The sequence below is a fragment of the Crassostrea angulata genome, chromosome 5 (genome assembly GCF_025612915.1).
Source record: "Crassostrea angulata isolate pt1a10 chromosome 5, ASM2561291v2, whole genome shotgun sequence".
Classification (NCBI taxonomy): domain Eukaryota; kingdom Metazoa; phylum Mollusca; class Bivalvia; order Ostreida; family Ostreidae; genus Magallana; species Magallana angulata.
Window position 1 is genome coordinate 55,247,233 of NC_069115.1, and position 26,802 is coordinate 55,274,034.

The 26,802-nt window shown below is 35.2% G+C and overlaps 2 protein-coding genes across 2 annotated transcripts in view; both read left to right on the forward strand.

Moving 5' to 3' along the window:
- LOC128183325 (phosphatidylinositol phosphatase PTPRQ-like) overlaps positions 1-13,688 on the forward strand; it is a 97,344-nt gene extending 83,656 nt beyond the window's left edge. The window contains exons 42-56 of the mRNA XM_052852286.1: positions 6,617-6,787; positions 6,969-7,100; positions 7,258-7,381; positions 7,638-7,705; positions 7,808-7,910; positions 8,308-8,394; positions 8,627-8,708; positions 8,842-8,932; positions 9,210-9,286; positions 9,731-9,865; positions 10,089-10,214; positions 10,723-10,880; positions 11,316-11,451; positions 11,827-11,929; positions 12,627-13,688. Of these exons, the coding sequence (XP_052708246.1) occupies positions 6,617-6,787; positions 6,969-7,100; positions 7,258-7,381; positions 7,638-7,705; positions 7,808-7,910; positions 8,308-8,394; positions 8,627-8,708; positions 8,842-8,932; positions 9,210-9,286; positions 9,731-9,865; positions 10,089-10,214; positions 10,723-10,880; positions 11,316-11,451; positions 11,827-11,929; positions 12,627-12,646 (1,613 nt within the window). The 3' untranslated portion in view covers positions 12,647-13,688. The remainder of the gene's footprint in view (positions 1-6,616; positions 6,788-6,968; positions 7,101-7,257; positions 7,382-7,637; positions 7,706-7,807; positions 7,911-8,307; positions 8,395-8,626; positions 8,709-8,841; positions 8,933-9,209; positions 9,287-9,730; positions 9,866-10,088; positions 10,215-10,722; positions 10,881-11,315; positions 11,452-11,826; positions 11,930-12,626) is intronic.
- A 1,569-nt stretch (positions 13,689-15,257) lies between these two features.
- The window catches only part of LOC128183344 (zonadhesin-like), a 71,119-nt gene continuing 59,574 nt past the window's right edge, over positions 15,258-26,802 (forward strand). The window contains exons 1-2 of the mRNA XM_052852311.1: positions 15,258-16,441; positions 24,590-25,095. Coding sequence (XP_052708271.1) covers positions 16,357-16,441; positions 24,590-25,095 — 591 coding nt within the window. The 5' untranslated portion in view covers positions 15,258-16,356. The remainder of the gene's footprint in view (positions 16,442-24,589; positions 25,096-26,802) is intronic.

Here is a 26,802-nt window from a genome sequence, read left to right on the forward strand (position 1 = left end):
ATAAACCATAAAGTTTGACGTACATTTTTTAACTTTCAAAATTCTTTTACAAAAATTTGTGTGAACTCGTTCTATTTCATCACCAGAGTGAAAACCCCATATCTCGGAGCCATAGTTAAGAACGCTAGATACATAGGTGTCAAAAATGCTTAATTTAGTCTCAATATTTAAATAAGTTTCATTACATAGTTTTAGAATACCAAACATACATTTCCTACCCTGCATTGCAATTGTTTTCTGTGTAACATTAAAATTCCCATTAAAATTCAAATTGATTCCTAAATAATTGAAACAATTAACAACCTCAACATGCTTTTGGTCATAGGTCCAAAAATCATTTTTACACATTCTACCCGCATGTCGAAAAACAACTATTTTAGTTTTATCTGTGTTCACACCAATATTCCAATCATTACTAAATTGATACAATTGATTCAACATACCCTGTAGACTCTCCCTTGAATTAGCTATTAACACAGTATCATCAGCATACATTAAAAGAAAAAGCGAAAGGTCTCTGAAGTCAACAGGTTCACAACAACTTCGGATAAGATCCATTTCAAAATCATTAATATATAATGAAAAAAGAAAAGGCGACAAAGCCTCTCCTTGCATAAGTCCAGTTGTTGACGAAAAATAATTTGACAGTTCAGACTTATATCTGACACATGATTTTAACTCACAATAAATATGCTTAATAATACTTAACAACTTTCCCGTGACTCCATTTGTAGCAAGTTTGTATAATAACTTGTTTCTATTCACACTATCAAACGCTTTTCTGTAATCAACAAAACAACAATATAATTTCTTTTTCTTTTTCAAATATAAAGATACTAAACTAGTAAGTGCAAAAATAGCATCTGTGGTACTATGACCTGGCTTAAACCCAAACTGCGCATCGCTTATGATACCATTGTCGTCAGACCAGCGAAGTAATCTATAGTTCAACACTGTGGTAAATATTTTTGCCAGATTACTAACAAGAGTTATTCCCCTGTAATTGTTAACATCATTGGTGTTACCTTTTTTAAGAAGTGGAATTATTACACCTATAGACCAGCTCCTTGGGAAAGTACCTGCATCCAAAATTTTATTAAAAAGTCTAACTAAAACTGGTAAAAAAAACTCTTTAAATTTAACAAAATATTCATTTAACAGGTGATCTGTTCCGGCAGCTTTACCACATTTTAATTTTTTTAATACTGAAAGTAATTCCTCCTCATCTATGGCTTTATCTAATTCACTAAAAACAGTATCAGTACTCCTCTGCTCAAAAAATGGACTTTCAATGTCTACAATATTTTCATCTACATTACAAACACTCTTAAAATATTGATAAAAAGCATCTAAATCTAAAGAGCTTTTAATTGTTTTTCTTTTCTTGAAAATCTTGTAAAACTGTTTTGGGTTGTGCTTTCTTAAATAGTTGAGTTTATTACCTTCGTGTCTGACAAACCTATTTCTAGTTCTAAGTACATGCTTTTTGTAGACACGTTTGTTTTCACATAAAGTGATACGATTTTGAACAGACCTTTCCCAATTAAAAATACGTAAGGAGCTTTTATAAACTTTACGGAGTTCTTTACACTTGTCATCGAACCATGGCTTATTACTACTGGAAGACTTAATGTCAATAGACGATCCACCTAAAAAGTTGGATACACTACAAAAAGGCATAAAAACACTGTTTAATATACTAGTGAAATTATTTACAACCTGATCTATACTAAGGATCCCACAGTCCATTTTTTCAAAAAGACTGTAAAAATCAGACACTTTACTGTGTAAGATAGATTTTATGGACTCAAAAGCTTCCTCATTCCATCTGTACACACTGCCTGCCGTTACATTACTACAGAAAATGTTATGATTGTCATAGCGTTGGTAGTTTTTAACATTATGAATACACACTTCAACTGGAGCGTGGTCTGACCATTCATTAAAATCTTTAACAGTAAAACTCTCGATGGCATCAAAATCATCCTTACCAACTAAAACATAATCTATGACACTCGAACCTAAATGGTTAAAAAATGTATATTTGCCCCGCGTGTCCCCGGAAACCCTGCCATTACATATTCTAAGACCAGAGGCTCGACATAATTCGAGTAATTTACGACCAAAATTATTGACATGTTTGTCTTCCGATCTACGTGAACAAGTATAATCCTTATCATATGACAAAAATGCAGGCATGTTATTTAACAAATTGTTAGCCAAAATATCATATTCAACATAATCTTTTGATTCACCCACACGACTATTAAAATCTCCAGCTAATATGATAACACCCATATCACTGTACTTCGCAATATCGCATAATAGAGTGTCAAAAAGGTCAATATCATAAGTAGTATAGAATACACTGTTTTCATGTGCAATGTAAACAAAACAAATATAAACGTCATTTTTATATATACCTGACAATTTTACCCATACCATACTGTCACCAACATATTTACAAACTGAAAAGTGAGGTAGTAGTTCGTCTCTTACCAGAATTACCATTCCACCCCCTTTGCCTCTGGTACGTGGGTACATAAAGGACGCATAACCTTGAGTAAGATGAGACAGGTCTAAAGTAGACTCACTGTTTACCCAACACTCTGATAAAAATACAATGTCATACGAAGAAAGAAGTTTACAAAACTCATGTTCACCTAACTTCTTTTCCAGACCTCTGTTCACGTTCCATGACACGATTCGGAGCGGTGGTCTATCCTCAGCGTCCCCCTAGCTCTGGGTGGGTGTCGGCGCGTCAGTACTACCTTGCGCGATTAACTGGTCCTCGCCTTCCATGGGTTGATCTTCAGGTGTACCCTTGTCCATATTACCGATCGGTGGCGCAGGCACAACGTGACTTCCAAAATACGTTGGATCCTCTGTAGGCTCTGTCTCGGGGTCGTAACGCTGACCGTTGACGTAAAGCGTATCTCGAACCATCTTCACATTGTCGCCACGGCTCCTATGGTACCGCATCGCGGGGTATAGCTCCCTCCGACGCCTCTCAATAGAGGTGGGATACTGTTCTCGGATTCCGTAGCCCGTATTGCGCAACCTGTGCGACCTACTCCTGACAGCGATTAAGTCTTTTTGGTAGAGAAATCGGGCAACAATCGGTCTATCTTGACCGCGGACGTATCTGCCAAACCGGTGGACGTTTCCGAATTGAATATGCTCGTCGATGCCTAGCTCATAATACAGAAAGGCGCGAAGCTTATCTTCCGTATCCTCATCCTTGGTCTCCCCTCCGATGCCAGTAAAAATGAGGTTCATCTTCATTGAACGACACTGTAAATCGGTAATCGATGCTTCGAGAGCTCTATAATCCCGTCTCATACTGTCTAGACTTTTACATAGCGACTCTATTGTTTTCTCGTGTCTCTTCAGGTCTCTCTCGTGATCGGTGTTCACCCCCTGTTCTTCTAGCTTTTCAACTCTCGCTGAGATTGCACTCACCGCCGCCGAGTTTTCCGTTAGCTTTCTTTCAACATCACTGATCCTGTTATTGAACTTTGCAACAGTCGCATTCACTTTTTCCAGTTTTTCTTCAATATGATCGATTTGGTCTAATTTAACTAACTTTTGCATAATCTTATCGAGTTTATCATTCTGTTCATTTAACTGAGAAATAATATCCCCACTAGGTTTTGTAGCCGCTTGAGTCTTTGGTGTCGAGGTGGTGGGTCCCAGGTGATCCGTTTTATTGGCTACATTTGGTTTAGTAAGTATCGGTGTCCCGTAAAGAACGTTGCTGGCCACACTGATGATGCTGCTTAACATAGACGAGTCATGGCTTTCCTGATCGGGCACCTGTGAACATTGCTCACTGCCGCCATTCTCGCCATTCTCACTACTGTCGGAAGTTTTACTTTTTCTTTTCCTTTTTTTGTGTTTATGTTGCCCCATTACACTTAAATATCAATGTTAGCACCAGCCAAATCAATAATACTCACTTAAGAGGAATGTAGATATGGAAAATAAAACTCCACAGCCGACAGGAAAGGTAAACTAGCTAGTAAAGTCGATAATATTCCAGAGCGACCGGTCGCATTCATTCACTCCTTATTTGCCCCTTTCGGAGATTAAAAATCGGAGCATTGTACATTCTTATATCGGAATTATCATTATATATACATTGCCTATACAGGCCGCACGGCCCAATCTGACGTTGAGAAATTAAATAACGACGTCGTGGTCCTGGGTCTGCCTGAGAGTAATATGCCGCATTCACCAGACGGTGCAAACGCATACTCAATCAAAATATCATTTGTACCACTTGTGGATAAGTATATTCGAACTATGTCGATGGTTTTCCTGTTTCCTCTATCTTTCGGTGTTTTACCACAGTCGACACAATTTTATGATAGCGCGCTGTTCCGTGAGGTTAGCTGACGTCGCTTTTTCAGGCGTTTTAAAGAAATGTTCATGCCGTAATCACCTGTGTCACTCAGGTAATCAATTGAAATTGGTCTTTGTACGTCGTCGCGCGTCGTGCAGTGTGTGTCGTGCGTTGTGCGTTATAACAATTTTCCATTTTTAACTTCTTTACAAAAACTATAAGGCCTATTGTTATCACAGCTGGGGCAAAATGTGATAAAAAGCTAAATTTAAAAAATCTTCTTCGTTATGGGTTATAACAATTTTACATTTTTAACTTCTTTACAAAAACTACAAGGCCTATTGTTATCACAGATAACAAAATGTGCAAAAAAGCAAAAGGACTATATATGATGTGGGCCTAAAATGGCCCCCTAAAATGAACATCATCATTTTACTATAATTCTTTGTTTTCTTAGTACAGACATGTATGTGATGTGTTTACATAATATTCATTTTGGTTCAAATGCCCACAATTTAGAAATATGACATCGTAAAGACAACCTTTTCCCGCCATTTTTGCAATTTTAGCGAAAAACAATCTAATTAAAATTAGATCCTTCACGCTCTTGTATTTGATATGTTGCTGTGAGCACCGAAACATTGAGCGTATGCTTGAACAAACAAAATATTTTAATCAGAGATGTATCTAGCCAAGACTAATAAGTGACAAAAAAAGTTTCCTTGTTCAAGCATGCGCTCTATATTTCCCATTCGTAAATAAATAAGAAAAATGTCAATTTTTGGCTGATTTTGATTGAATGATAGAAATATACTGCCAGTAAGTGCAAAAAAATCATATAAATAGATGAAAAATATATTAAATATCAACTCTTCTAAAAAATAAGTTAACATTTTATTGTACCCGAAACAGTTAAAAAATAGAGAATTATGGGGGCCAAATTTAACTCTTATCATATATAGTTCTTTAAGAAATCTTCTTCTCTTCTCCCACACATGTGAGGAAAATGCGTGCCTGAATGCATAATTATAATACCAATGAAGCCTTCTGCCAAAATTGTGAAATTCGTGGCCCCTGGGATAGGGGTTCAGGTTCCAGGGTGGTGCCAATTTGGCCATTTAGTAAAAATATTTTAAATCTTAGAAAATCTTCTTTACTCCCAAACATGTGGAAAAACTGAAAGCATGGTAATAATGTCCATGAACATCTCCATAAGTTATTAAATTCCTGACCCCTGGGTCAGGGGTTCAGGCCGTGGGAAAGGGGTCAATATGGCCATATAGTGATAACGCAAGTAATTCTTAAAAACACATCTGTAAATAAACAAAAAAATTGATTTCATAAATATGTTAACCAGGAAGTCCTCTACTAAAATTTTATGGTACTCACTGATGGGCTATGGTACTCAGGTGACCGTTAAGGCCTATTAGCCTCTTGTTTGTTTGTTTTTTAATGATAACTGTATATAATTAGAATCACAGTACCGAAGAACTGACGGGAGTTGATTTTGTCGATGTTTATTTATTTTAAAATCAATGATATGTTTTTTTGCATGACAAGTACATTTAGTTTCTAATTTGTATTTGAATAACGCACATTTTTATAATATGAATTTTTGGGCTTTTTTTGACAAGAATGTCGAGAAACCCCCCTATGAATCATGTTAAATAATATTTAAAGATAAAATTAATTCAATCAAACTCTGTATCAGTAATAGAAATATTTCTCGAAAATTGTATGGATCCAAGCAATATTGAACTCTAGTCTCGTTCAACCAAACGCTCGGCTGACACCGTAAATCTCCGTCAAGCAAGAGAGACTCTCTGCTTGTCGGGGATATACGGAGACAGCCGAGCGTCGAGTTGAACAAGACTGTATTTAACTCTGGCGTAGGAATACATACGACTACAAAATATATCTAAATTGTTCGTACCATTTAAAATCTGACTATTTTCAAGGTATTTCTAAATACGATCCTTGAAAAACAATGCTTTAGCATCGAATTTATCAATTATTTTCAAGAACTAAGTCTTATCAGCAGCGATGATTTGTGCTGAGGTTTAAACACTGTTTCACTTTCGGTTTGTCCGAGTAACTGCATAGGAGAGTTGATTAAAATCAACTCCCAAAAAAATATATACTAGAGCAATGCAGCGAAAGAAATTTACTATACAAATATCAACAATCAATTTCTTAAATAAATCTTTTTCTATTAAAAGAGTTAAATTAAAAAAATATATACAACTTAAAGAGTGGTGACATGTTTTGTAGCACCACTCCCTCCTCCACCACAAAAAGTCCCACTCATCAACAAAGGTCCCCCCGCATCTGACGACCAGACGCAGATCGCAGTTGCCTTCCGTCGGATAGCTCTTTGTGACGACTCAAATGGAAAAATCGTTAAGTGGTACATCATAGTCTCCAAAACGACAGAGAGACAAGGTATAAACAGGGTGATATAGTACAAGCTAAAAATGTTGAAAACATATAAATATGTCTGATCAATATGGATATACATGAACATAGCTGAATTTTAATTCGCTTTATTTTTATATATACATTTTATTGATAACCTAGTATTTTATAATCGAGACAAAATTAGCTTTGTGCTTTTCTCAATCAGTTTTCAGGGGAACAAAGAATGAATACCTCAAGAAGATTGAGAAAAGATACAAAAAATGGAAGGATGTGTATGAAAAGGACGTGACTGAACCATACATAGCTTCAGATTCATGGATTCCTCACTGTGGACCAGGTGAGAAGTGTTGTTTGTAGATATGTTTATTAATTATGGGGATATCCATGTAGTGTTAGACGCCAACAAAAGAATATCTTTTCATTAAGACCAAATAAAAGTTGCACAATGTAATTTATGACCTGGTTGCCTGATATATAATTTGTTGATGATGAAGGTTCTCGGAGAAAGAGAAGTGCTCCAGTAGAGACCATCAGTTACACCCTGGGATCAGACGGGGATTGTGAGAGCGGGAATAGGAAGTATTGTAACGGGAACCTTGAACCGGGACAAACCTACCGGTGAGTCTTTCTGACGGTCTCTTCATAATGAATGTTCATCATTTGATTGTTGAAGCCAAACTTCAATATTCCTATTTCTCAGTCAGATAATCAAGGAGTACTTTCTCTTTTCTGTCATGTTCTGATTTTAATTGCTATATGAGTAGCAATAATAAAATAATTCTACTGTTTAAATTTAAATTTGTTAAAAGGACACAACTTATTCGATTTCATAAAATCGATCAATGTAAGATTATATTTGAACGCATTTTCTTAGAGTTCGATATGCTGTGTGCACAGCCAGGGGTTGTCTGGAATCAGAATTCTCCGAGCCATTTCAAACAGGTAAGCAATTCCACCTGCATGACAAGAACATGTACTAATGAAAAAATTGGATGATTGTCTATCTGTTCATAAAACTCACAGCCAGCATATCGTTTCTGTTAGCACCAAACCACGTCCCTGCTATAGCTGGATCGTTGACTGCCGTAGTACTTGTCCTCGCCGTTATCATCGTTGTTATCATCGTACTGAAAAGGAGAGGAAAGGGGTGAGACATGTTGGACGATAACTCTAGCTTTACCATTTTCATTGAAAAAAAGAGGGACATTTCTAATGCTATAAACAACCGTGGTGCAATTAAAGCTGAATACGTCGGTAAAATGCTCATCGTATTTTAAAATATTTGCAATATCTATCATTGATCTATTGTGTTTGTATGTATATAAGTTTTAAAGATAGGAAACACCAGAGATAAATACTTTTATCTACATTTATGAACTCTGCCACATAGATAAGTGATGATGATATATATATGCAGTGTTGCATGCTATGTTTTGTCGGTAACTGTAGAGATAAAATAAAAACCTGAAACCACTCCCAATATGGTTAGGGTTAGCCATGAGTCAACAACAGGTCTGTTTTATATTATATTTTCTTTTCCAAAGTCCATTCAAGAGTTTGGACAACGGTGAGGTAGGACAACAAAATGAAGCGTTCAATGGTGTGGAGATGAAGGGAACCTCGAAACCAAAGTAAGAGGCCAATGGTTCTGGAATAGGTTTTATTTTTAAAGATCTAGAGTTACAAATGCTTACAAACTTGTGAAAAGCTAGGAAAATATATGTAATTTTCTCTCCAAATTTGATAATTATTTTGTAATATTTTTTTTTTAAATAATTGAAATACATGTATATATTACTAATAGATTGCAATTATCTATGTTTTTCGGTTACCTCTTAATGCATGTAATATCATGTTTTGCAGGGCTGTTAAAATTGCTGACTTTGCAAACTACGTACAGAAACTACACGCGGACAGCAATCTTTTATTTTCAAGCGAATACAAGGTGGTCGTTTATATCAATCATAGACATAAATTACTTCGAATAATTGTTTTATAACATTACGATTATTGATGGTGATGCAGCATATGCATGCTGAAAAAGTGGTCAGGAAGTTACATCCTTGATTTCGTTCTAGCTTCTGAAGGAAACCTGTCCAACCCACACCACCAAGGCTGCTGAGGTTCAGGTAAACAGGATAAAGAACCGATACACCAACATCCTATCGTGTGAGTACCTGTATATTAGGATAGAAGTCCGTCATCTACCTACAATGCGTGTTCTCATCTCTAGATAATCATATATAACCAAATGTTTTCAGCAGATTTACTAAACATATAGCTATTTTAAATTCATTTTTGCATACAAATCACAGAACTGTTAAAATAAACAACTTGAAAATTAGAATTATGACCGTTGTGTGATGGAGTTATAAAAGGATACTTGGCAGTTCTAAATTTTCACAATTACTTTGCAATAGATGTGATGAATGATTTCATTTTACAGATGACCACAGTAGAGTTAAGCTTCTCCCCACGGAGGATGACGAGGGTTCCGATTATATCAACGCTAACTACATGCCGGTATTTATTCAGTTATTAACCCTAGTACTGCGGCGAGGTAGTCCTATTCTACTAGTTATTAATTCTTAATCATTTTACTGTCAGCTTGATAATGCAGAATTCGGTCTCATCAAATTTCGACAAAAGGAAAAACCGTCAGTTATAAATAGTGGACAAATGAGACGATGACCAAACGTAAACTATTTGTTGGTGTACCATAACACTTAAACAAGTGCGCTTTTAATTTAAGTCTGGCTTTTCCACTTTGCCTTTTGTTTGTTTTAATTATAATAGTGAAGCTGAAATCATAAGCTTGTCTACAATTGATGACCATGGAGTAAATGTATGTACAATGTAGTTCTTGTGCAGTGGACTCATTTATAGTTTGCGCATGAGCATAACATGTAGACACCTTAAACAGAGCTATCCTTTTATTCATCTTGCGTTTCATGCTTTTTTTCCAAGGGGTATAGTTCGCCAAGGGAATACATTGCTACCCAGGGTCCTTTGCCATTCACACGTGACGACTTCTGGCGGATGATCTGGGAACAGAACGTCAGCATCATTGTCATGCTTACACAGCTAGTGGAAAGAGGAAGGGTAAACAAATCATTGATTGAAATTGAAATTTAACGAATGAAAAAATAGTTTGGTTCAGTCAAGTTTTTTTTTATACCACGAGTTACCTTTTATCACGTCATTTTATCATATCATGATATGTTTCGAATTTATGAATTGTTTATACATGCAAATCAAATCAAAGTTTTAAAATTACATTGTTACCGAATGCAAAACACTTAATTTATATTATTATATTTTAAAGCGGAAGTGCGATATATACTGGCCGGAGGCTGCAAGGGAACCAGTTTACTATGGAGACCTCGTTGTGGAACTGGAGTCTGAGTCTACTTTGCCAGACTACGTGCTCAGAGTGATGTCCATAAAACTGGTGAGTGCATTATAAAATAAACTCATTTAATTACAGTAATAGATGACTCGAAAATTATCATTCTAATATTTTACTACAAAGGGAGATCGCGTGAGGAAAGTAAAACAGCTCCATTACTTAAAATGGCCAGATATGGGTTGCCCGGAGACCACCTGGTTGCTCTTAAATTTTGTGGGGGCCACACGTCTGTATTTACCCCACAATGATCCCGGGCCTATTGTTGTTCACTGCAGGTAACATGAGTGTACCCCAAAATGTATTACTATGTTGTACAAGAGCATGGAAGTGTTTGTATCCATATACTAGTATATCCTGTAGAATGGTCTGGTTTTTCTTAACTTGTATATCGAGGACTGTACCCTGTGTAATTAATACTGCATGACAAAATATCGGAAGTGCCTTAAGTATTCATATGAAAGCATGTTTTTGCACTGTATATGCCGTATGTATTTGTTGATTGTATCTCTGAATGAAAACGTTTTGTTCAATTTCCTGTAAACCTCTGCAGGGTGATACCAGAAAAACCGTCAAACAATTTGCATACTTGGCATGGCCTGACATGGGTATCCCTGAAACTTCTGAGGCGATGCTTAAGTTTGCAAAGGAAGTGAGGAGTCACCTTCCTCCGCCAGCAACTAGCAAGGGACCAATTGTGGTACACTGCAGGTAATCCAAGCATGCAGCTTCCGCCGCCAACTCTTGTGCGCATGACAAAACATAGATACATGTATTACTCCGCCTTGATGCATTTTACTTTATATTTTTTTTACTAAAATCCAATCTCCTCTATTTTATGTTTATTTCTTAAGGAGATCTGAATTCTTGTATTCGTTTCCTATAAGTCCAACGGCATCCAAATAAAGTAGTGTACAGTGTATTTAATAAAGTTTTATGATGTTTTAAAGCCAAAACATTTTGATCAATGATTTAGAGATGCAGGTAAAGATGTTTTCAGTAAATAAAGTAAATTATCTTGTAGAAATTTAAACAACAATTGTTTCAGCGTTAAACGCTACACTGTATATAATAATAATTTATGAATGTACTGTTTTATAGAAGAATTCTAAACTATTTATTGACGTTTTTATATATTCTCAAAAGTGCGGGGGTGGGTCGCACCGGAACTTTTATTGCCGTGGACTATCTGATGCAGCACGTCCGGACCAGTGACGTCATAGACATCTACAGCTACGTGATGAAGATGCGCAATAACCGACCAAATATGGTTCAGACCGAGGTAATAAGGCTATTGTTATCTCAAACGAAAATGCTACTGTTTATTATAACCATCACTAATGTATCATACTTCTCATGAGAAATATATATATATATATATATATATATATATATATATATATATATATATATATATATATATATATATATATATATTGATTATTTATTTTTTGGGGATTTTTTGGGTGGGGGTGTTTTTGTTTGTTTTTGTTTTTGTTGTTTTTTTTTGGGGGGGGGGGTATAGTTTTTTTTGTTTTTGTTTTTTTTTGTTTTTTGCTTTTTAGGGAGGGGGTGTTTCCTATAACCACCAGTACGTCTTTACATCTAACATTATCATATTTATAACAGAATTAAATTTGTTGTGTTTTCTTTTAAGGACCAGTACGTCTTCATCCATGACTGCATCAAGGACTACGTCAATAAGAATGATGATGACACTGACGATGAAGAGGAAGAAGAAGAAAAGCAGGAGGATCAATGTAATACACAAAGCCGAATACTGAAATCTCAATAATTCTCAGAAAATTGTAGGCTTGTTGGAGTCGATTTAATTACTTAGATAATATTTGTAAATCATCTAATTGGAATAACAAATTTTAAAATTTGCTCCACTACAATACGCTATGCACACAAGAAGACATTAAAAACAAAAAAATTAAATCTTAATTTTAATTACCCGTATTATAAGCGCATCATATACATGAACTACCTGATTTTCAAGTCTTGTTAAATTAGATTTGGTTGAAGCTGCTTGTAAATTGCCATCTATAATTTTACAAAAAATGGTAGCAATTATAAAACTGAAAAAAGAGAATTATAATATTGCAATTTGCAACTTTTTTTCATCCGCTAAAATGATAAAATAAGGTTGACATTACCAATGGTTATGATGTGAATAATGAAAGTACATATTGCGTATATTACAAAACAGTTTTCTTCTAAATACATTTTGCACATTTTTTAGTTTAAAAGACTTTATCATAAATTTACCCTAGGTAATTATAAACTAGGTGGCATATCCCTATGGGAATATTAGCAGAAAATCGCAATAAAGACTTTGTCCCTAGCTGTTTTGGTATAATATGAAAAAATAAAACTTAGCATTGAACATCAGAAATCTGCTGCCTTTTTAACAATGTAGCATGTATAAAATACCCTGTAATACCTCTTTTTCAGCTATATACATGAATGTATAGTGCAATTATGGGAACACTAACTATACAACAAGAAAACCGGTGTGACATGCGTTGAATACCAGTGGAATCAGCTTTTCGGTGTTTAAAGCCAGAGGATGCTTTAGAAACATTTTAATTTTTTTTTTAATTTTAAAAATTTAATTGTTTTTTTTTTATTTGTAACTTGCAATACGTATGTACTGTTGAATCATATTCTACTGACTCATAATTTGTTTAATGGTATTGCATTTCATTCTTATTCTTTAAATAAATTAAGGAGGCTGGTTGTTCACGAAATTATCCATCAGATCTACCTTAAAAGGAATAGAGAATTATTTTATCAGCCGTAAACTTTTATTCAGGGCAGAAAACTTCCTAAAATCTTAGCTTTAAAAGATTTCCTTCCTCTTTTCACAAATTTCTCCTATTAAAGGAGATTAGTAGAGTTTAGAAATGACCACGTCATTCCAGCCACCTTAAAAACTGTGACTGTAAAACATTTTTGTTTCTTTTTTGTATAAATTTGGTGCTTGACAATGATGTTATGTCGTTTTCAATATTTTTTTGTTTAAGAAAATAATTGCTAAGTTTTGTCAAAAAACTTCGCCGATTTACCGAAAAAAAAAACACCATCCCAGACATTTATAGCAATAGTTTAAAATTTTATTAATCAGACTTTGTTTTTTTTTTCTTCTGTTCAGAATTTCTTTATAAAAATGATTTGTATATAATAGTTCTTGGTTATCATTTTGTCACCAATTAAATAAGTTTTATTTCATTTATGCATGTTTATTTTGATATTTATTGTTTTTTTTTTTAATTTATTTAATTAAATGTACGATTTTGCAACCATTAAGCAAAAATATGACTTTTACCCAAACTTTGTTTTAAATTATGATCAAATGACATCCGTGTACATGTTTCATTCGAAGACATGTAAATATCACATATTTTTGTAAAATTGTTAGTATGATACATTAAATATTTATATACATGTAATAATATTTCATATATGAGTTTATAACATTGTGTCTAGCTTTTGAATAAAAGGGTGTCCATTTAATATGTTTTACGGGTCTAAGAGAGAAGGCGGAAGAAATTTACATAGGTTTTGATATGATGCCTATTTAAACAAGCACGTCTTGTATAAATCTGAACAATGTATAGCTTAATAAACTTTATGAAACCCGTTACATGTGACGAATCTCTCTCTCTCTCTCTCTCTCTCTCTCTCTCTCTCTCTCTCTCAAACACAATGTGTCTTTCATCAGATACAAACCTCTTCTGACAATACACGTGGGAATCGCCTCATTAACAACAATCACATTAAGGTTGTTTAACACGCTAAGATGTGCTCTCTCACACGTGGTTAGTGGTCTACTGTTTCCCTTCGACCTATAATCCTCACGTGCATGGTTGTCGACCTATAATCCATCAGTTTGTGTCGGAGGTTGTTTAACTGTTTCTGCCATTGTGTTGTTAGAAGTAAAGACACAGATTTTAAAAATCGTGAAAAATTTCGTAACATACATGCTGATTTTTTTTATCTCCTTGAAATTGCAGTAGGTGGCTATGTAAAATAAAAGACGAAAAATTCTGACCATGCTGACAGCATGTTTACCAGAATCTTCAGACTTAAAATGTTGATAAGTCTTGTTCTTGAATACCTTTCGATATTTAATCCTTAATGTATTTCCGAAATCTCGAAATTTCTGTGCGTGGAAGGTAGAAGTTTTATTTTTTTTTCTTTGCAATACAAGTTAGAGTTACATTTCTTAGGTTCTCTCTCTCTCTCTCTCTCTCTCTCTCTCTCTCTCTCTCTCTCTCTCTCTCACACACACACACACACACACACACATATATTGTCCAAATAATTTGTTAAAAAATCTCCAAAGCAAATTGTTTTGTTGATGTTAAAAACCAACATTCAATATTTATTTATCCGCCTTTTAAAAGATTTGACTGTTTCTTATCTATTTACACACTGACTATGATTTGTCTGGAGATTATCTGTGTATGGTTTGTCTCTCTTTTTTTAAGCATTTAGTTTTCACTTTTCTTGGTCTTTTTATTCACGTTTCACAGAATGCCCCAAGAAAAAAGAGACTCCGAATTTTTTCATTTTAGAAAGGGATAGAAAGTGGGAATGTAGTAATATTAAGTATTGTTCAAATATTGTGGTCGATGTACTTTGAAGTGGCAATGAAAATTATTTAAAAAGTAAACACTCTCCATTGTATTCATTAGTTAGCACGCTTTTAGCAATTTCGTGTGAGATTTCACGGTCGGGGATTAGCAAATTTCCGTGGCAGTGTCAGGTGGCATACAATAAAATGATAGATTCGCAGCACCTCCGCGAAAGAGCAATTCTTCTTTAAAACACCTTCAGGTAAAAACAAAACTGTTATTAACACGGACCAACAATATTTACATAAAAGTTCATCTTCAAGACCCGATGAAAAGGGACACCCTGTAGTCCGACTCGACAAAATACATTTATTTTAGGAGGGTAATAAATTTAAATGGTCCATGCGCACACGTCATAAGTTGTAACAGGTATCGGTAATTAGGTCCTGTGACCTCATTTAAATTTTTTTTGCTCCGATTTTGAATAAAGCAGCGCTGTCGGTTTGCAAGATCCCAGACAATCGGGGAACAATCGGTGGTCCTCCCAAATCTCGGCAGTTTGTCGGCCGTGTATATCGTAGTTTAATATCATATATAAACTGTGTGTGAATAAGATAGAACCCCGGTGGGCTGCGGGATATACCATGATATACAGTGATCGGATCATTCAATACCCACTGTGCGACGTGTATGCATATCAGGGGGAATGTTAAATCGCACGCGTCCATTCATACACTTGCTGAAGTTTTTAAATACTTTCTTTTGATCTTTTTGAAAATTTTCTGTCGGAATATTGCGTGCAAGGAGAGAAGAAGCCATTTCCTCTCGTCTACGAAAAGCGTAAGAATTGCGGCTTTCAATTCTTTTTAAATTTTTTAATTAACTTTTCCTGTTAATTGTGGAATTCCGACTGAGAAGAGGCAGGGTTGAGTGTCGAGAGTGGAGAGGCATGCGGCTGGTGTACGCTGGATGCACCGATGCACTCGATGTAAACAAAATCGTGTACAGACTTTCCGGTCAGTAGAGCTGACACTTCAGCGAAGAGAGGGCAACGTCAAATGTTTCATCACTCAATTCACGGAGGAAATATTCAAAATATTCAAGAAACTTGGAAATTTTTTTCTCCTCTACTTGCTCTTTCGCAATAAGTGTGCTTACTTTTCGGATGTGCCGTGTTGTTAATGAGATGCAGGTTAGTTGCGGCGTCTTAAGCTGAGTTAATTTTCATAGCTTCCCTTGAAACATAAAAAACTCGACCTATAGACTCTCATAAAAAAAGAAGAAGGCGCTGATTTTTATGAGAAGCAAGCTCTGTATGACTTATCACATACGTATGATAAGATCCTCTAAGGGTTAATTACATAGTAAGAAGGATGCAAAGTAAAATGAGCGAAGCGCGAGTTTCTAATTACTAAAGCTCGCGTTACGGTTTTTTAATAACTTTACGATATAAAAACAAAATGCGTGTGCTTCTGTGAATGAATTATATATTTTTTTGGTGGGATATACATACGAGAGATGTATCACTCCAGTGTATAGTGGCACGTGTGGGGAAATTTTAACCGAATTGTAAGAGTGTGTGTGACCACCAGGGAATAGCCAGGATGCACCTTGCCTTGTTGTTATCGTATGCTATCATCCTGTGTAACCTCGGATCCGTGGCCACCGGCCCCCGGTCAAAGAAGCGAGGTAAGTCTGACATTCATCAGGAGGGGGCAGGTTTATTTGATCCCAGAAGTGTGCACTATCATATAAATATTCACTTCTAATAAGTTCATCCACCTTTCGAGTGTTCCGTACATACTTACGGGTCTTTTTATCTTGCGTATTGCTGTGTACCCTAAGTCTCAAGAAGCAAGGTTCTGTGTGCGTTTTGCAAACATGGTCTATTTTATTTCACAATATGGACAGTTTGGACAAAGCCTAATCTTTACAACAAGTTTGACCTACACATTTTCGTTTCTATACCATCTGTATTGCTGTTACTGTTTAGTTTCTCCTCACCTGGCTCGACTCAATATCAATTCGTTGTTATTTTGACTGTGTCCAATTTGCTGTCAACTTCAGATTAATGTGGGTCCAGACTTAAAACCTGAGCGCATCAAAATTCCACTCGGTCACGGCAGGGATATTTTTTGAATATCTTATCCATAACAGATAATCCTAGATCTTTACTGTAGGAAAATTGGGGAGGAATGTAAATTCTTTTTTTTTTACATAAAGAAATATTGAAATCAAGTATTTTACTGTCAATAGGCCTTATCTTCTGATCATAAGTCCTGGCTAAAATCACAGATTGCCCCCGTCCTTGGGTGACAGTTATTGTATGGGGAGCTTAAATCTATCTCTGTGCTGAGAATTTTTTTTACAAAGACCGAGAGCCTGTCATTTTTCTGAGCGAGGTGTGAACACAATAAGTGAACATTCCGTTGTGTTTTGAGTGCTTATAACTTGACCTGTCTGTTGGTGCCCCGCTGTATTGTAAATCTTGAGGTGTTCGTCTGTACCTATCGTCTGCTCTTACCTGTCGTCTGGGGCCCCCAAAATGACCACGACTGCACCCTCGCCGTGCAATCTTCCCTGTCGCTACCTGCAACTTTAGAATCAACAGAGCTCGCAATAAATTGAATGCCATCACCCACAACTTGAATCTTAGTCGATTTCTACCATGTTGTTCCTGGCGTACAATGCTGAGAGTCTGCCAGCTGCCCAGTGGTTGAATTTTTCACCTGAGGTTGGGGTGTCAGACATTTTTATCTCCTCCTTCCTCCACACCTGGTTCCATTCATCAACGTTGCGGTCCTTTCAGAGTGCGAGCAGTAACATTATTTTTGTTGCAGGGGAAACATATGTTAAGCGTCAACATTTCAGGCCGTCAAGGAAGAAAAGAACTTATCATTTATTTTGACCACCAAAAAAAACCCCAAATTGTTAAGGGGGGCAATGTGTATTCGAAATATTTGAAATCCCATAGTGTAGTTTTGACATTCGCTCATCTTATCTGCAGAAGAAATAGGGTCTGACAGAAAATCGTATCTTGTATCGTAAACTGAATGGGCTAAAAAAAATTCTAAAGAGATACTTGCAAGATAACAGTGATAGCTAAATACATCATCTTGTAATTTACTACGGAAATAGATGGACGCAGAATGACCACTGCTAACAAGTTAAGGTGTTATAGATAGATTTCTTGTGGTATATTTAACTGAACAAAATTGATGAATATCCGGTGTAAATGAGAAGAAACGGTGGAACCTTTTAGCAAGTTGGTTTGGCTCGGGGGAGGGGGGGGGGGGGGTGAACTATGGGTGGTCAAATGATTGACATAAGTATATATATAAGGAAATGAATCTTTAAAAATCTCAAAACTTAAAAAAGTATTATCTGATCAGGTGTCAGGGGGGATTCCAAGATATGGGCTATCAACTTCAATTTAATGAACGATGTAATTGGTGACGATTGTAACAAAGACCAAACTGATATATAAAATCAGCAGGTGCCCTAAACGTAACACCCTAATAAAGCGCACACACCCAAGTACAATGCGTACAGTTGTAAACCGCTTGCATTCAGGTGTCACAGAAATTGGCAATAGGGCGCTCGGATCACCGCCTCGCTTTGACAACTGACAGACGACCAAGAGACCGAATTATCAAATTAATCTCCACTGTGAAAATTAAACAATAATTTGATGTAACGAAACATAAACTTGTGGGAATGTCAACATTTATCTTCATTAGAAATCCTTTGATGGATTTTCTTCAAACATTTCTTTTGGATGAATTTATATTTCTTTGACGATAATGTGGTCCGTGGTTACCATACATTGCTATAGCAACCTTTTTCTTCATTGTAAAGAAATGGTGGCGGCCCCTGTTACCTTCAATCTATTTAATTTTAGTCTCATCATGTGGTCTTGGTACCATGACTGGTTACTCACTGGGTTTATTAACAAGGGCATTCAAGGTCAATTAGTGGAATTTTGCCGGTCGCTGTTGCAGGAACTATTCAATCACTGCTTGCCGGGGAGCGATTTCAAGATTAGTGATAAAATATGATAATTTTATGCAAAACACATTGCAGAGAAACCTGTTGTCGTTGTTAACTAATCTATAGTAGATGCGTAATTTGAATAGAAAATTTTCAATCTGAGAGGGAAGGGTTGAAAGGGTAAGCTCCTGGAAGCCATCTTAGACGCATGCGTCATCTCGACCCTTTTGTATACTGGTCAACTTTTGACGATCAAGTTATTATTGCAATGGATTGTTATGCTGTTAAGATTCCAAAATTGTTCAAACTGACAGCTTTGTGAGAAAATGTTGTTAATGAAAAATTGCACCTATATCCTTAAATAGTTGTAAAAAGTTACTATATTTGTCTGGAAAATGTCAGAAAGAAAAAATCGCCGCTAATTTGCGACTTAACTGCTTGTATCAGAAACCCTGAAAACGAATCCGTTAGTGATTTGCCCTTTAAAGATGATATCTTGTATTAAAAGGCCTGTTATGAATATTTCAATCTGCTGATTTTATCTGGAGGGGTAGATTGCATTGTGCTGATATCGGAAGTTAAAAAAAGGTCCATTAAATGCTTCATTCATAAAAATAAGAAAGTCTCTTATTTCGTTTGCCTAAACTTATACCTTATGAATCATATTGAAGAAGTAATCTCTTGTGGTTTTGTAAATTTTGGGTGCATTCACCGGTAAAAATCTTAGTGTACCGGAAACACAAGCACAAACGTATGTGCTTTGTTGCAAATAGGTAACAAGTGCTCTAAAAATGAGAACCATTATAGAACGTCTGAAACGTCAGCGTTTTGCAGATAGAATTTTTGAAATTTATGAAAGGAGAGAGAGAGAGAGAGAGAGAGAGAGAGAGAGAGAGAGAGAGGTGCTTCAATTTGAGATTTTCGAGAATTGTCCTCCAGTTCCATTGCATAACGTCCTCCATGTAGTTTCATTCCATAGCGTCTTTTATGGTTATCCGAAAGAAAGTAATGTAATTTCGTCCATCGTTGTTTCGTGGTATTATTTTACGATCACAATAGCTATTGTCATGATGATTTTACATAAATTCATAAATCAAAGACATATCAGATTTATTGTAATATGGTATACATAGGAAATTTAGAATATGTATCAAATCTGTCAGCTTTCATTTCAACGTAAACCACCCGTGTCCTGTGTACGTGAGAAAAATCGAAAGATATACAAATGTGTTGCCTTAGTGAAATAGGACCCGGGTTTTAGGAGTTAAATTTTTCCAACCATTTGAGCAGTTTGAAAACAAAATAGCTCGGTACATGACGGTCGCTTACCCTAGGAGAATATAAGTAAATACAGATAAATTGTCTGTCTCAAACAGAAGTTGGCAGACGTTGTACGCTATCAACCTTGCATCGATATCTAAAGAATTTACATATATCAAAATATCAAAAAAAGTTCTACACAAAAAATTAAAACACGAATCGTTCTAATAATACTTTACTAAGGTCTCTCCGTCGAAAACTAGACATTTTAAATTAATTAAGGTCCTTCGTATCTGCAAGAACCATTAAAGGATTTGGACCTGGATTATTTCCCGCCGAGATGGTCGTCACGTTGTTACGTTATCGTCTGCTTGGCCCCGGGCCCCCTATATCCTCGCATGTCGTCAAATCGAACACAAAAGGGTCGCACCGGGTTCACTGCATGCTATTGAAGCTAGTGGTATAAAAAGAAACGATAGTCGGGTTTGAATTGAAGCGATGACATTTAAGTCTTAAGATATTTTTCGATAAATTAAGCAATTTGTCTATCTGGTCAATCTTTCCAACTGATCTTGCTTTAGCTCTATTTCTGTATGAATGGGGGAATGCAACTTATAAAATCCGCATAAAATATGGCTATAAACCCTCTGTATCGCAAGTCAAACGTAATCTTAGGAAAAAAGTTATTATGACACCTTAATTTAAGAATTGCAGGATTGGTTTGGGGATAAAATCTAATCTTGGAATAATCTCTCCCTTAAATATGGCAAAGAATTGGTTTATGGTTTTCTGCTTTTCTCGTCAATAGTTTTGTACTCATGCAGAGTACACCCGTAATCACAAATATTACAGGGAAAGGAGACTGTGGAAATATGGGTACAGAATATTTTTATTAAGGTTGAGAGTAAAAAATTTAAAAAAAAACAACAAAAACATGTGCATGTAACATTTTTCTTTTCTGTTTTTATTAGCATGCACCGTACCGTGCATGCTAGCTTCGTTCTAATCCATCTTTGCAGTTATACTTCTATTATATGTATATTCCATAGTACACCTAAAGTTAAATTTGTGTGTCCAAACCGCCAAATCCAATTTCCAATGAAAACGTAATAAAAATGGGACAATAGTATTCAAACTATAGACTCCACATTCAAGATTTCATGAACTTGAAAGTTAACTTTGTGTGTCCAAATCGCCAAATCCAATTTTCACTGAAAAAGTAATAAAATAGGACACTAGTATTCAAACTATATAGACTGCACATACAAAAATTCTTGAACTTGAAATCAAGCAGGCATTGTTTTATCTTCATTTTTATCAACAGTGCTAAGAACTGTCTTCACAGTAAAAAAAAAAAAGGCATACCTTTGCAATTTTCTTCTCCAAAGATATTTTGATAAACTTTTTAAGTGTATATAAAGGGCAAAGATTAAAACAGAGCTTCTTTTCGACATGGAGAATTCATGTCAAAAAAAATGATGCGTCAGTATCGCTTGCAGTTTGGCCAAAGTGCGCCAGTGTTAAGAAATCAATCATGACAAACACATAAAATTCATATAATAGGAGGTTTTAACAAAAAAAATTAATAGCAAATGTAAACTAAGAAGTGTAAAGTACTCTGTTGAAAAAACAATTCATTTTTCAATTCATGACTCTTTGTGTAAATATAGTTTTTACTCTGTAAGAATCTCAAGTGTCGGAGGATTGCATTCTTTCCTACAGACAAGTGTTTTGTTAATTTTCAGAACAAATAGTTATAAAAACTGTAAAAGAGGGCATTGATATTATGTCTACATTCATTGATATTATGTCTACAATCATTGATATTATGTCTACAATCATTGATATTATGTCTACAATCATTGATATTATGTCTACAATCATTGATATTATGTCTACAATCATAAAAAATGTTTTGCTTTTTGACAATGTTTGTTCGTGGAATGAGAAGGGAAAAAAAATAAATCCGTTGTAAAAAGGACAAAAAGGGGCAATGAAGATAAGTAGAACTAGTAAATGGCAAATTACGAGCAGATTCTGATATACCAGCCATATAAATTCAAAAGGTGCATGTTTCACCAATGATTTTTATTTGGACGTAACGTTCCTATCGCGAATTTTCCGCGAAGTTGCAGTTAGCCCGGTAGCATGCCAATCGGTTTTCACCCAACTTTCACGAACGTATCTTGCATTTGATCTGTATTGTAAACTGTAAATTGTAATGTAAAAGTTCTTAAAATCCATATGGTGAATTCATGGTCGATTTTAAACTTTTAATATAACACATGTATTTTGACAATGGTTACATGTACATGTACTTGCTATACACCCCCCCTTTTTTTAGGGCAATATATTAAAAACTTTTCTACTTTCGTGTAACAATGCAAATGATGACAGTAATATGAAACAATATCCATAACTTCAAAACATGCAGGAAAGTCATGATGTTATAAAGCATATTCATTATTCAAAGACTAAAGAAATAGTTTCTTATCATTGTCAGTAATGATGCAGTCCGCAGGGCACCTGGCATTCATTAGCTAGTTTCTAGTTTGTTAAATTTCGATTATACAAATTGAGATAAGGAAAGGATGCATGTGTAGATAGAATCACGGAGTGAGGATAGTTTTCCAAAATGACATGCCAACAGACTCTAAAATGGCATGTGTGGAAAGAATTTACATCGGGATCGGAATTACCAAATGGAGGCGGCGGGAAAACTTCGAAGGAGTCTACGCGCCGTCAGAAAGAAAAAATAACCAGCATTAACTGCATTATGAGAACATTTCGGTTTAATTTGCCAATAAGCACTGTGATAGTTGAAGATCGTTGAAAGAGCTAAAAAAAAAAAAAAAGACTTTTGACAGGGTCATCAACATGTTCAGAGTTGTCTGATTAAAGCATGATCCGATGGGATCCCATACAAACTAATCAAACTTAACCGTTAACGTTTTTCATTTTTTCTCGTCATGCCTGTACTCAAAAGATTCAAATTGGTAGGTAAATGGTTCAGGTATTATAAGCCGTAGAAACTTTATTGCGAAATTCGTGTCCTAATAAACCTTGAGAAGAGCATGTGCTTGAAATCATGGCTGACAGTTCAAAGGACTGAAGTTATGGGATTATCATATTTCGCTATCACCCTTATCGGCCTATGGTCTCCAGATGGGTGCAAATGTTTGATAAGTGATCAAGCTTGTTAGAAATCGCGAAAGAACTCGAGTGATAATTGCTAGAAAAATATCTGTTGTAACGTTTTCACAGTGGGGATATGTAAAGCAGATCATTTCTGTAGATTTTTATTTGGTACTTATATATTTCAGATAAAGCCTGCATTGTTTTCTAGGGTGGGATTAGATGTGATTGCCTATAATATAATGGCCACTAGACACAACACAGATAAGAAGCATTCCTTGAAATAGTAGCTCGAGATATGTTTTCAATAACTTGAGATCCTTCGTAGAGGTTTGAAAGCAGTAAGAAGCTTTCTTGTTATGCCCTTACCTAAGTGCTTTAAGTAGCTTCTTTATGTGAATTGGAACCCATATAGGGATCAAAGCTTTTCCTAAATTCCAGGTACATGTAGGTTATGAATATCAAGAGATCAGTAGGTCTTTCACGCCCCTTAGAATATTTAGATGCTGGTGGTCTCCTAATGTTATTCATTGCATGGCTCTGTTAGTCAATGATTATTGTATGACCAATGGGGTGAAATCCACATTGATTTGTCTAAAAGTCTTCTGATGCACAGAAAAAGAAGAATTGGAGAATATTTTACAAAATGTATTTTGCTCTATGCAACTGGCCAATGTAAAATGAAGACAATTAAGGATAGACAAAAATTTGAGTAAAAGATACACATACAAACTGCATGTCATAATGTAAACAGTTTTGTGCTCAGGGTTAATATTTCTTGCCTGTCAGTTAATGTCTGTTTGATATCACTTGTATCAAAACGCTGGGTAAAAACCTGTGATAAATGAATCTCAGACCACAAGGCTTGGTGAAAAACACACAACTCACTGGGTGGATAAAAATCATGTCCCTTCAGAAATAATGGAAGTAATGACATTTGAATGATCTGTTGAAACTGTGAACAACATTTCATTTCTCCTATGATGTCAATTACTACTTCAAATCTAACTTGTGCACTGTATATATACTTTTGAGGGTGTTTTTTTGTCAGTCTCTTCAATATGATTATATTAACAAAGTTTTTGTGTGGATTAAGAGACAAGCTTGCATAAAGTTAACCAATGTATATGAAAAGTGTTGCGCCTCTTTTCTATTTTTTCCATCAGACTTGAAAAGTGTGGTATTAATTATAAGAACTGTTTTTTAGTTCTATGCATCTGGATAAACATCAGAGAAACAAAATAAATATGTGAATTCATTGTTTACAGAGGTTATGTCCAGAATTAGAATAATAAATTTTATACACCTTTTGAAGTACTTACTAGTATGAAAAGGTTGTCACATGTGTATATGTTTTTCTTAATAGAAGATTTTTTTTTTATTTCACACAATTGTATGTTGCAAATAATTTAAATCTAAATCCTATAGATGTCTTTTTTCTCTTTTTTTCAGAAGTGGATTTAATATCCACGCTTTATGCCAAAGCAGCAAAGTTACCAGGACTAGAAAAAGTGGAGCCAAAAGGCTACAAAATCACATCTAAGTGGAATCCACGCAATTTACCAAACATTAAGTTTAAAAGATTCTGGAAAAAATATCATGGAAAATTAACGTTTTATTTCTCTGGTCAAATAATTCCACAATCGAAACCTATTCCTATATTTTCCATATATCATAAACGAAAACTATTGCCATATTTTGAAGCATTAGTGGATTTTCAGAAAGGGAAAGTTATAATTCGATATCAGGGAGTGACATCATTCCAGCGGAGTTTTATTTCGTTTGATTCAACAATACAATCGATATCAGGGGCAATAATCCAAATCAAAACCGATGAAGTGAGGATTCAACTTGATTGTCTTCCTTTGAAATCTGTCAAACTCCGGCAAAAAATAGCACCTATTCCACGTTCTTCTAAAATTGCCCTTCAAGATTTCAAGAGTAAAGAGAAAGTCATAGTAAGTACATGCATAAACTTGAAATTTATAATTTACAGACTGAAGTAAGTATAATTTTGATAATTGACAACATTCAAAGTTAATGCTCAGAGAAGTCATGATGGATATGTTACACATTTTAATGCCTTATGGGGACAAACGGTCACTATTATTATTTTTTTATTATGTTTTTTTTTAAACTTATTGAGATTTAGTTCATATTTTTGTCAAAGAATAAAAGGAATTCTTTAATAGAGTGACAAATTTTAAACATTATTACTGCCCCCATAATCTATTTCAAATTAAACTATAGAAATAACAATGGGAGTTAAATTTTATTTGAAAATGATTTCAAAAGATAAAATGGTTTTAAATTCTGACTTTAGTCTATTCTCAAATTATAGTCTCCTGGAGCCTGCATGGGCACAATTTGGGGAAAAAAAGTTTTTGATAAGGTAGCTCAATATATCGAACAGCTGATTGACAGCTGATCAAATACATGCATTATTGTATATATACATGTATGTATTTGCTGAAACAATCAGTAATGTTTCAGTGGAACATATGCACAGGTCACTAGATACTATGGTTGGTTTAATGATCTCAGACAAACTCTAACACAAATGACTTGCAGTACCAGCTAGCTTGTAGTTTTCTGGTCCAGTAGAGCTATGAAGTATGTAACCTGGTATTAAGGGATTATACATGATCTTTTTACCGACAGACTTACACAAGTTAATGGTTGTATCCTAATTACACTTTCTGATCATCTGAATTCCAGTGGGTTTTTTATTCTAAGTACCGGTAGTTCAACCTCTGTGAAATCTCTAATTGGAGTTCAGCATGCTCTACAGAACAGTTGTCTTTATATCCAGTAAAAACCTCTTTGTAGGAAATATAGGCCAACACCAAACGATATATGATGCTACAATATAGTGCACAATCATCACTCTATACAAGGACATTTTTGCCCGTTTTATTTTTGCCTCATGCTTTGATGAAGGCCCTGGTCAACAGCATGGAAATACTGTACATGGTATAAACACTAAATCATATCTAAACTCAATCTTGTTGATGGCGAATTCCAAAACGGGCCAAGTTATAACAATTAAGAGTAGTAATTCAACAAAGATAACATGTTCCTAAAGAACCCTTGTATTCATTCTAAACATTTTTTTCCAGTTCTTTGATTCATGGGAGCCTTTTCTAGTAAGTAATGGTTGATACATGTAAACCAGTATTGTGAATAGTTCTCAGATTTCAAAGGCTTTAAATTTTTCTTTATGGTTGTTTTTTGATAACCTCTTTTTACCTCAAGAGGGGTTTGTTTCTTGCCATTCATCCATTATTCATGAAAGTGTTACTGCATTGTTCTCAAACATAATTTTGTCAATTGGTTGCTGACTATGGGGTTTGGAGATTTAGTAAGTTGCAATCCTAATGTAGAAATCTAGTTGAGTTGTATTTGGACAGACAAACTGATTGTATAAATGGGGGTCCTTGACAGAGGATTATGGGTCACACCTTTTGAAGTTCTGGTTTAATATCAACAAGATTGGTACACCTGGTTGATGTGCGTGAGCCCGTACTTCAATCCACTCTTAGTACAGGGTCAGATCTGTGCCCTGGCTATTTAATGATCAAATTATAATAACACTTATCTTTGATTACCGAGAGATCAACAGCTCAATGTTTGTTTAAAATTTTGAAGGCGAGTCTAGTCTGACA